At 42.8% G+C, this 12,244-nt stretch overlaps 1 protein-coding gene across 2 annotated transcripts in view; it reads left to right on the forward strand.

Moving 5' to 3' along the window:
- The first annotated feature begins 5,385 nt into the window (after positions 1 to 5,385).
- Positions 5,386 to 12,244, forward strand: part of col27a1a (collagen, type XXVII, alpha 1a) — a 75,809-nt gene continuing 68,950 nt past the window's right edge. For both annotated transcript variants that reach the window (XM_084383017.1, XM_084383018.1), the window contains exons 1-2: positions 5,386 to 5,780; positions 11,162 to 11,232. In XM_084383017.1, coding sequence (XP_084239143.1) covers positions 5,728 to 5,780; positions 11,162 to 11,232 — 124 coding nt within the window. In that variant the 5' untranslated portion in view covers positions 5,386 to 5,727. The remainder of the gene's footprint in view (positions 5,781 to 11,161; positions 11,233 to 12,244) is intronic.

Below are 12,244 nucleotides of genomic sequence, written 5' to 3' on the forward strand. Positions count from 1 at the left end.
GTTCATTCTCACCGCTCTCATGGCATTGTATTTTGGCTGTTTTCACTGAAAAAGCTCTAAAAATCCACTGTACACTGCCTGGTTACCAGCTAGAAACACTCCAAGCTTGCCAGCTGCACGGCAAACTGAGCTAACTAGCTAACGGCAGCTACAGTTGGCAGCAATTAGCAGTTACCCAGTGATATGCTACCCCCTATTTGTTTTAAGTATGAATTTAAAGTGGCCAGTTCTGTCATGATTTGAGATTCCTGTCTCTTTTTCCCAGTTCACAGTTGTTTTCGTCGGCGTTTGTTGCCAGCTTTCTTGTTGACTGCCTTTCGTATTTGCATTTTGGATGTTGGTATTTAGACCTCAGCCTTGTATTTAAAGGCCACCTTACACAATTTCTAACAAAATTCTTGCATTGCACCTTTTAAAAGTTGACAATATGTCAATGTTGTGTTCAAACTTGAGTCCACTGCCCTCAAGTGGCCATTTACACCTTTATGCATTAAAGGGGCACCATGTAGTTTTGGAGAAGATATTCAAACTCAATAATACAAACACAGAAAGTTGGGTTTTTTTCTATAACTGAATAAACACTGTTTGAAGCTAGAAAGGTGTCAGGGTCCGCCACATATAAACAAAGTAAAACAGTATGAAACTGTGTTGTCCTTTAAGGTCAGTTTGTTCTTTCAGTTTATTCAGTCATGAAAACCAGGGTCTGTTTATTTAGTTTGTTCAGGCAAAAAAATTCTTCTCCAAAACTACATAGTGCACCTTTAACGGAATAACATATATTAACCAAATATTCAAGCTATTCTTTATTTTTGAACCAAGAGTTGTGTCTTTATATGACATGTTTACTTTTTTTTTTCACTTTACTGTAGTTCGTTTTTCTGTTATAAGCAGAATAAAGTGAAGGTTGGAGCTGCCATGGGGTATTTATAAACTGAAGTGCTCCCTGGAGAGATAAGAGACAATCACTCCCTGCCTCTGAAATAATTCACTACCTGTCCCTCAGCAAAAATAAAAAGCAAACAACCTCTCCCTGTTCTGAACTGCCCCACTCCTCGTAATTTTTTATATAAAGGCCCTAAATAGAGAGCGAGGTGTGAGAGGCACTGTGTTCTGATGACAGTAAATGTGCATCGTTTTAGCACCTCACAACAACATCTCAACCCCCGAACACAAAAATACAGTAAGAGAACAGCAAACGCTGCAGAAATCAATCTAAAAACGGCACATAGCGGCGAAACTCGACTCCATATTTCACACCTCAACAAGTACACATCTGTGAGGTGTTGACACTTTCAATCCACGGCAGCCAGGTCTGAGAGACTGCCCCCAGAAGAGCTTGTCTCCCCCAGCAGGTTATTCTGGTGTTATTATGAGAACTCAACATGCTCATTATGGTTGTGGCACTGCTTTCGGGGTGGCTGTCTACTCTGGTGTGCCAGCACTGGAAATGCTTGTGGTGAAGGAATGACAGGGAGAGAGAGAGGAAGAGCGACAGAGATCGAGGAGATTGAAGGAAAGGGGGAGACATGGGGAGGATTTAACAGACAAAAGTGAAGATGATGAAGGAGACGATGTGGATTAGGGAGTGAGAGATAAAAGGGAGAAGACGGAGAGAAATCGAAAGAGATGAACCACAATGTGTGTCAGACAAGAGCTTGTTTGACCACTGTCCAACTCCCAGTGCATCACCAAACCGTCCCCGCACAGGAAGGAGACAGAACCGTGAGCACAAACAAGTGGACAGAACCACCTGTAAAGGGAAAAACACCAACCACCGAGTCGCTCCACATAAACACACATGCACGTGCACATCCACACACTCGCGTACACACACATTCCTTGTATGAACAGTCCTCTTGTGTGCAGCGGAGCTGAGAGAGACAGCACTGTCTGGTTCACCGCCACCACCTCCGTAACCTCCGCCACTGCCCAGCGTGAAAACACACCTACACAGAGGTGACTGTCTTTACAACCTATTTATTTGTTGGGTGATGTGAGGTTGTCTTACGTCCGCACGTGCTCCACCGACCGCTGTTTATGTTACTTAGTTAGAATCTTTCCCGAGGTGTTTGCAATTGTAACAGGTTTAATAAAGTCCTTGTATTCGTTGCATAACTTTTACGACTTAAGCTCACCTGGAAACACTTGTAAACATGCTTCTTATGTGAGACAGCGGTGACAACCAGATAAATATAAACCATGAGAAACCAGTGAACACCCAACCAAGCCCAGTGCCCAATTTTCTTAGCTTTTAGCCTGCAAAACACTGTATTGGTTGTTTATGTGCATGTACAGTACACAGCTCACTGTAAACACTGATATCCAAACAGCCTGTGTTGCTGTTACTCTTGCCGTGCATCAAAGAACAGTCTTGTGTCCTCACTAGGCCCAGGCTGCAATTTGGGCTCAAGGCGTGGCCCAGCACCCATTGGGCTGTGTCCGCCCTGCGTACCAGTAATGACCCCTTCCCTATGGGGAGCGTTTGATCTGGGCTGCCTGTGTGCTTCAGCAGGGCCTATTTCTGGAGCGTGGGGGGGATAAAGGGAGCTTTCAGACTTGGTGCCAATGACCATAATTAAGCAGCTTTAAGGGGTGGCAGTGAGCGCGCTAGCGAGCGCAGAGTTTGTAATTTGGAAGAAGGGGGCAGAGTCGCTGTGGCTCATTGGAAGTACAAGGGAGGGTCGGGTGGCACCATGCACTGAAACACAAGGGACAGAGTGTGTGAAGGGGATTGTAAAGAGGATGTTAATGACTTGCGTCCATTAGCACCCACCCCAGAGGCAGGCTGACCAGCGGCCTAAGGCTGAGATTTGGGGAGATCGCCATGGCCGACACACGTAGTCCGTCCCGCCCTAACAAGAGGCATTCAAGGCGACTTTTCAGTGCTTAAGGCTCCTGACCGGTCAGCTCAAAGAGGGAGCGCTAATGACCCAAGTCAATAACATCCTTATTCTGTAGCAGCTAGTTGTTTGTGTTGGGATGTTGAAGTGTGCAGCGTTCATCTGAACGAGCAGTTTTCACAGAGTGTTTGGCTTTATTCATTCAGATTTAATGAGTTGCGTTGTGTTTAGGTGATAAGATCCTCATATCTCAGAAACGATCAAATGAATCACTTCAAATTGATTTAATTACAATGAAAGCAAGATTATGAAAAAGTATTACTCCTTATTTAAGAGAGCAGGGGTGTGTTTCTCAGAAATGCCCAGGCATTGAGTTCACCTGCTGTGTGTTACCAGTCACAGGTGGGTAGTCGCCAAAAACTGTACTGAAGTAAAAGTACTGTTACTTTCCAAAACAATTACTCAAGATGAACTAAAAGTAGTCATCAAAATAACTACTTGAGTTTGAGAGTTCAAACGTACTGACTGAAAGAGTAACATACTTGAGTAGTGAGTAACTAAAGGAACTAAATTGTCTGTAAATATCAGCTGTAAATTTGCTGTAGTTTCAGCCATTGTGCTGCTTTGAAGTGACTCGTTGAGGCGTGGCTGTGGGAGGACAACAGAGCTCCAGCAGACACGCTGTATGCTGCATTAATGTATAAAATGATAAATAAAAGTAGCGCGATGAATGTATCCAAATGTAACTGAGTAAAAGTCATGATCAACTACTCAAAGTAAGAGTAAACATATGCTGCATTAAACTGGAGAAAGAAAGAAAGAAAGAAAGAAAGAAAGAAAGAAAGAAAGAAAGACATATCCTCACGTCCATTAGTGTCATAGTAGTGCCAATAGTTTTGGTTTCACTTGCCCAGAGGGTTTTAGGACTTCTGTTTCTGAGATTTTTGCCTCTGGCCTGATATAACTGAGGTAAATGGAAACGTGTTTGTGGTGCTCACAGCACTGAATACTCCAGAGATGTTTCTGTGGGCAGCATTCATCTGAAAAAGCACTTTGCCGTGATACCAACACAGTGTTCAGCTATATTTCAGATCCTTATCTCAGAAACCAATAAATGATTCAAATTGATGTAGTTACAATCAAAGCGAGATTACTAAAAAGAATGAGTCCTTATTTAAAATATTATCTTGGAGAGCAAGTGTGTTTTTATGAGAAGTACCCAACGCAGATAATGGGAGCTTTTAGTACTGTTTGTTCATTCGTGGTGTCAATTAAAGGATCCGTTTTTACCAAACATATCATACCAATTGTCTAAGAGGTGCATGGAAGTTTGTTTGTGGTGCTCACAGATTTGGAAAATTACATTTACGTAATTCAACTGCAGCATTTCTCTGGAAAAAAAACCCCTCTTCTTGTTACTATAAATGCTAAACAGATCTGAAAAAGCTCTGTGCATGGATACCAGTTCAGAGTGTCACAAGTTTAAGGTGGCGTTCGTCCTAGTTCAGAAAATAAAACATCTGATTATTCACATCAGATTGCTTCATTATTGACTCAAAGTATAGGTCCTTATTTAAAATATCACGTAAGAGATGGTGGGTTAAAGCCAGAGCATGTGTGTTTTCTCTCAGAAATGCCCAAGGCAGGTAGTTTACCTGATTTGGGAGTTGTTCCTGTCTTGTGTTCATTTGTCCTCTCAATTAAAGGATCTGTTCACCCAAATTGCAGACATGCCATGTTTTAAGATTCCTCTCTGAGATTTTCACCTCTGCTCCAATATCATGGAGGTGAATGGACACAAAACATTAAACTCTCACCGGATAAACACTGTTCCTGTTGCTCTGACGTGACCTACAAAATAGTTCCTATGAAAAGAAATGTCAATTTGTGACTCATTTTTATAAACACAAGTTGTCTTGAAGCAAACACATTCATTGAACATGTCAAACAGTCCTCAGGTGGTAATTATTGGCTCTTGTGCCTGCTTGAAGGTCTTTGGTAGGCCTTATCCTGCGCCAGGCCGTGACCCCTCTTAAGGTAATGGGAGCTGATCCAGGTGCTGCTCCCTCCCCATTGACACTTCTCTAACACAATGCCCGAGACTGATGTCAACAGAGGTGTGTCAGTTTGGGAAATGTTGCCACAAAATAAGATATATACTAACTTCAGTGGCTGACTTATATCTCTTATCTTTCATCATTTCTGCTCCAAGGGGAGAGGAGACACACTTGGAAAGGTGACGGAGAAGTCAAAAAGTAAAAACCACACATTAAGTAATGATAATGTGGATCCCTAAAGGAGAGTCTCTGGATCTGTAGGTGTATATGTTTGGCACTTTCAGCCCCGTGACGCGCTGTGTGTCACCGGGCTTCATTCATACGGTTCACCGGCGCATGGGAGCCTGTGGTGGGTGGGTGAGATCCATGTGGCCACCCCCTGGAGAAGGCGTGTAGTTGCTCTCTGCAACCGCTGGGTTTTGTAACCCGACACCTGGCCGTGCGGTGCGTTTGCCATCGCTTTACCCGCAGAAAGCCTATTTAAAAAGGAAAGGGATGAGTCCGGCGCTCCTGACTCCGTAACCCCCCTCCGAAACGAACCCAGCTTTCTCCGCGGGCTGCGCGTCCCTCAATCTGGATCGGCATAAATGAATGAAACACAGGGGAATATCGACAGACAATCGCACAGGAAAACTCTCTGTCAAACCAGCAGTAGCAGCCTGCCAGGAGGAATTTATGTCGGGCTTGACAGCATGAGTTTTTTCCTCTGGAACTTCATCTCAAGCTTGTCAAATGTGTAAAACGGCGACCGGTGTCTTCTGCCCCCCTTGCAAAGGAGTCACGCTGTGATTAACGGTCAGGTTTTTGACTGCCAGGACAAATGAATACAAATGAATTTAGGCACCCGAAGGAGAGATTGCAGAACCTCTCATCTAGACACAAAGTGAGTACCATTTATTGTGTTTTATTGTGTTTTAGTGAGTGAGAGGATGTTGGACAGAGCCGAGGTGAAGCAGATCACTGGTGGAGGGCTGAGTTATAATTGAAGGATCTGTTTGCCTCCATGTGCGTACCTGAGTGTGATGTGCCGGCTGGCTGTGGTCCAGCTCACCATGCAGGAGTGCTGGAGGCTCGGTATGGGGTCTGCTGGGACCAAGGGGTGTCATTTGGCGCTTGTGTGACATTCGCCAGAAGTTTTCATCTTCATTTTCATTACAAAACGGCCAATAATTCTGATAATTTGGAAGCAATCTGAAAGAACATTCAGTATTCTCTCCTGTCTGTGCACTTTTGCGCAAAAACAGACTCTGGTTGCTCAAACATGTAAAGTTTTTGTGGCAAATAAACGGGAACTTTCCCATCTTGTGTTCACTAACCTGACTCATCTTGACAGAGGAAGCAAAACGGGCTATTATTCCAATTTATTCACACCCATAAAGTTTTCACGAGAGGCTCATCAGCATCCACTGGTGCGTTTGCCAGAGTGTGTCAGGATGCTTTCCATGTTTTACCCGTTTACGCACTCAGAATCCACAGCAGCACTTTTACGCAGGGGGGATTTTCAAAGCAGATACTCGACATTTAAGAAAATACCACCGCAGTTAGTCAGCTGAAATTATGACATCAGCCGCTCGCATGCACTTTATTCGGTTTATTCAGGCATCTGCAGCTGACACGAGTTTTACGACTCTGTGACATACAATGCAGATGTTTTGCGCATGTGTTTACAGCACATATTTTCACAGACAGAGCGAAATATTTTCGCTCTTGGCCTTGCCACACTGTTTACTTTCCCATAAGCCACCATGAAAAGTGAGGCTTTCATTCATTCATTCATTCATTTATATGATTCATTCTGACCTTAGATTGATATTGAGGTTTTATCGCGCAGTGAACATCTGGTCAGTTAATGGACCAGTGGCGAGATAATGAGAAAGCAGTCATCTAGGGAGTAGGAAAGTCTGGAGATCTGACCATGATTTACAACAACTTGGCCCAGCGGTTATCAGATTTATTTACCACACTTGTCTGGATGTTTAAAACCAAAGACATTCGTTAAGAAATAAAAGAAAAGAAAAAAATGGCACTTCTTTCCTTCCTCTCCTTCCTTACTTAATGCTGATTCAATGATTCATTTAAGAAATGCATGGACTGCAGCATAGAGTGGTCTACCTGCAAGGTGCATCATTCACCGCATGTCCACATGGTGTCGCCCTTCGTGTCTCACTCTTCACCTCCAATTATTCTTTGGAAATGTGTTCCTATATTTTGATTTTGATTGTGTTTTTTTTTTATTTTTTACACTGAAAAAACAGCTATAGAGGTGATTTTTTAAAGCGTAGCCGCACATAAACTTTCTGAATCTTTAAAATCTCAAACTTGTAGCCTCTAATTAGTTTTAGTTGCCACTAAATCACAATGACTCACATACTGCTTCATATTTCATCTGCTTTTAGGTGTAGTAATAGGTGGAAAAACACCTCTCCCTACATTAATGCATGTGTGTAGGTCGTGTTTGTGCATGTGTGTGTATATCGGGCCTGTGTGTGTAAAAATAACAACAGCAACAGAGTGAGAAAAAAAAAGTAATTTGATAAGTAGAGATGTGTCAGGAGGTAAACAGTCTGAAGTGAGAGGTTACTCGACTGCAGAGAGAGCAGATGACGGACTCTGCTCTCTCCTCATCAGCCTCTGTTAGTGTCAGCTCATCCATAGGAATTTTCCACTCTGTGTGTGTGGGTGTAGGTGTGTATTTTTGTGTGTTTGGGTGTGTGTGTGCTCAGGGGGCAGGATCGCCTTTGGGAAATCCTTTCTGGAATCATTGAGTGGTCCAAACTTGTGAAAAGAAGCGGAAACTATACAGGCACCTCAGTGTTGTTTTTTTCTTTCCTTTTTTTCCTCCACCTTTGACTGGTCGCTGGCCCACAGTCGGGCTGCTGTTTGAGAGCGTGCAGAGAGGAGGGTGGATTTGGGGGGGGGGTCGAGAGGTTAGAATCAAAGTTTGTATATTCGGGAAAGAGACAGGGATGCCAGAAGATTCAGCGAGACAAGAGGAAATATGAGAGTTTTCGTCTGTAGATTCCTGCACCAGATATCTTGGACAATAAGCTTAATTGAATTTCTTTGAATTTCACTAGAACAACTCCTCTTTCTCGCTCTCTCAGTCAGTTTATTGCTCAGTCACTTGGGTTGCAACAAATGGATATTTTCATTATTGATTAATCTGTGGAATATTTCATGATTAAAACCCAAAGGCTCTTCATTTACTATCACAGACGACGAAGAACAGCTGCAAGTCCTCACACTTAAGAAGCTGGAACCAGCACTTTTTGCTTGAAAAATGAAGAACGATGAATCAATTAGTTGGTAAATAATTTTCTTTGGATCGACTAGTCGCTGCAGCTCTATCAATCAAACTGCTTCATCTATCTACAATATCTTTTTCACAGTTTGGCTTCTTGATAGCAGAGACGATCACAGTTAAGATCAGCTGAAGTTCTCGGCGGTGCAGAGCAGCGATCTTCCCCCTCCTGTCTTTGAAATGTGAGTTCAGTGGCTCACAGCGGATATAGTATAGGTTAGACTGGTTTACAGGACGACTCAAGGAGGTATTGTTCATCTGGCCTGTATTTTGTCCACTCAGCTAAGCCGAGAATTCCCTGCAGGGAGTCCTGTCATAGCTCACTGTTCGGGTATGAAAACCACACCAGGCAGGGTCAGCAGCCCTGATTTAAATGTCCAGCGCAGCCGCTCCGCAGAAGAAAAATCCCAACCTGTCACGTACACTTCAAAAAGCACCCTAATTAAAGTCTAAACAAGCTACTGAGAACTTTTAGTATGAAAAGCCAAAGAAAACAGAACCGTTTCCCAGGAAACTTGGTCCAGCTCGCACAGATGTAAACAGCCTGGGGGACAGAATGAGTGTCGTTTTTTGCTGCGGTTATGAATCTACAGCATTCATGACTCATTTTCAGAAAGCTGATCTCTCCTCAGCTGATAAGACGCTGGGTGAGACTGTAACCAGCTGGAAGTCTGGGACACACACACTCACACACACACACACACACACCCAAAGCATCCTGAGTAACCACAACCAGCTGTGTGTGGGGTTGATTGCGATGAAGCTTTGTTAGCAACTAGGAACCAGGAGACGCCACAAACACACATGCAAGCACACCATCACACACGTACACACACTCTGATTATAATCATTCAGGCGAGCGGGGGAAGCAGCCGCTGGTTAGTGCGGAGGTTGTTCACAGAGAGACAGACAGCAGGTCTCTGCCTGCGATAACGCTGATCAGCATATTTATGCAACAGTTACCGTCTTTCCCACATTTATGTATTTGGAGCCCACGCCTCCTGTCTGCCTGCTCCGCTCTGAAATGTCCAGCCACAGCTGCTATACACATTTCCTCCTCCGATGTGTGTGTGTGTGTGTGTGTGTGTGACCATGTGTGTCTGGATGACCTCCAGCGGTAAACAGTGGCTCCCCTGCCTGTCACCAGATCTCGGTCCCCCGCTGAGCTCTCAGTCCACTTGCCAATCAGTCTCCCGAGCTCTGCGGCACACCTGGATGTGCTGAGGGTGTTGAGAGAGACCATTTCTTTTTTTTTTGTTTTTGGTGTGTGTGTGTGTGTGTGTGCATAGACATGTTGGTTTTGGGAGGAGAGTTGATGGATAGGTCCACTGTAGTATTTCTGTCTTACAAACCACAACTCCAAGCTGTGTGTGTGTGTGTGTGTGTGTTTTGGAGAGAGGTGCTCTGGGTTGTAAGTACTTTTGCAGAGTCCAGCTCCCATTTGTTTTTCACAAGGTATCAGTAGCTCAGATGCGAAGCATGTGGGTTTGTTTGAGTCTGTGTGTTTGAGTCTGTGTTTTGGTTTGTTGGAAAAACAACGATTTCAGATTATTATCCTGTCAACACATTATGCAATCTCAGTCTATTTAATTTTCTGGTCTATGATAGTCATCAGTTTTGACTTTAATAAAACAAAACTTAAGATGTTCCTCTTCGGGTCAAATGCAAGCGGTTCTAATTAATGGTACCACTTCCTAACAAGGCACCGTCTGTGAAGGAGTTACACTTACACTACACTTACAATTACTAAAGCTTTATTCATCTAATTCATGTAAACGTTTGTGTTGCTGACTGCACTGACCAAGTTCTTGGATTTGAAGACCGACAAGAGTAATTGGGACTGTCCTCTACTGTCAGATGTAATGTAGGTGCTATCTACAAACAAAACTCATCACGTCATAACAATGTTATGTGTTGTATATTGAAAACTTGTCACTGAAGTTACATAGGACAGAAACAAGTGATGGGGGGCGGAGTGGCGGAGACAGAGACACATTCACCCTATTACAAGACACTGCACACTGTTATTTTTATTGTAAAAAAGTTACATAATGTTGCTTTAATTTTCAGTCTGGCTCAGTCCTAGTTTAACATTTGCTTTGTCTGACCACATTTTTTTTTTCCTACCGTGAACTCAACAAAATGTAGCTTCCTGGAGAAAGATAGTTGATTGTTGGTTCTCATCCCCAGGTCTTTAAATACTGACACTTTGGGTTGGCGTCCGGGAAGGAGACACAAAAATCTGCTGTTTCACTCCAGGAAGTTACATTTTGTTCCATTAAAAAGATATACTTGGATCTGTTAGACTTCCATACAATTGCTTGTCTATATCTGACCTTTCCTGACCAAGTTACAGCCATTTATAATCATATAACCCTATATTTCATTACTGAACATGTGGACGTGGCCAAAAAAGTTCAAAGAGTCAATAGAAAGGTTATTACATTGAAGCAAAAGTAACTTTTTCCAGAGAAATATGCAATATTATCCATTGAACATGAACAACAAAAGTAGCTTGGCTGCTCGTTGGCCCAGAGGAAGAAACTGCGTGGGTTTCCTTTATGAATCAATGCTGCAGAACATGATGGCGTAATAACGTTCGCTACAGAGCCTCTGAATGAAATCCAAACAATACCGTGTGATACCACTGAAAAGCAGAGAAACTCAGCTTTACATGAGCATATGGACATGATTAGCAGGTCAAAAGTTATTAAACATTTTAGAACAATAGCTATTTTTTATGTCTTTGAGGGGTAATGATTGTGCAATTGATTGGTAATTAGAAAAGTGAGAAACCAATGACCGTTTAGTAATGGGTTAACAACATTTATAACTGTATTTTTGCCTAGTAGAAAGGATAAAAGGTTCCTTTTTTTTCGAAAATGGCACCAAAATGTTTTAGGAGTTGAATGATTGTATGATTCAGTACTGTGTGATTAACCTCCTCTCTTCTCTTCCCACAGGAGAGCCCTATTGCTCTGTACAGTTCTATATTGTACTTGTTACCTGGGACTTACACAAGTACACTCTGAAGGTAAGACATCATCAGTTACTTCACTTTTCTCACCTCTTTTCTTACTCACTGAAACTTTTAACAGTGGAAAAAACTGTGAAAGTTATTGGAGCACTGGGGGGTGGGGGGGATTTTGGAGTTATTCTCCTTTTTTCCTGTTTGGTCATTGCCCAAGCACGTAAACACATTGCTATGAGAATTGGGGCCAACCGTTGCCATGGCGACGAGTGTTGAGTAAGCTGTGGGAGCGAGGTAGTGATCAGATCATAGATTCAAAGCACTGAGAAGTATGTAACAGTGTGAAAAGAGTCGTAGTGATGAACCTACAGAGAATTATCACCAAAAATCTGCGGCTTCGTGTCACTTTAAAGAGCTTCATAGCACTCTCACTGCTCTTGTTGCGTCATTTTTCGGCTAAATATCACACTACTCGCTTGTCACGAAACAGCAGACCGACATAGTTTTCGACTTTAGCAGCTAAAGAGACAGATATTTGTCCCAGGAGATGGAGGAGACCAAAACCAGACTCCAAATGAAAGCTATGTTGTTCAATAACTACTGCATGTGTAAATTAGCACCTGTTTGCTAATTCGTGTTATCAGCTTAAAAATTACAATATGTTAACATTGGGTTCACAAAAGTGGCCCAAAAAAATTAAGTTATGGCAGCTTTTATTAAGAAGATGTGGGGTAGTTCAGGTAATTATTCAAATGTGAACACAATCTGATAATATTTGTCTGTCGTGCACAGTGAGTGTGTTTTAATGTCCACTGACAGTAGTCAAATTTGGCATTTTTCCACCCAATTGGGCTACTTTTTTATGTGATTGGCCAGATAAAAATGCTCATTTGAGCTTCTTTTTGCACCATGTGGCGCGTTCCCATAATAGATACAGTCCAGTGGATAGGCCTCTTCTCCTCTCCAGTTATTATGATTGAGACTGACAGGGCGCTGAGTTCAAAAGCTCCGACACGCAGTCACCGAAACCAAATGTCATCTCAGTTTATTACAACAAGGCTGAAACCGTATGTTT

The sequence above is a fragment of the Pagrus pagrus genome, assembly GCF_965226575.1.
Source record: "Pagrus pagrus genome assembly, chromosome: 19".
Taxonomy (NCBI): Eukaryota; Metazoa; Chordata; class Actinopteri; order Spariformes; family Sparidae; genus Pagrus; species Pagrus pagrus.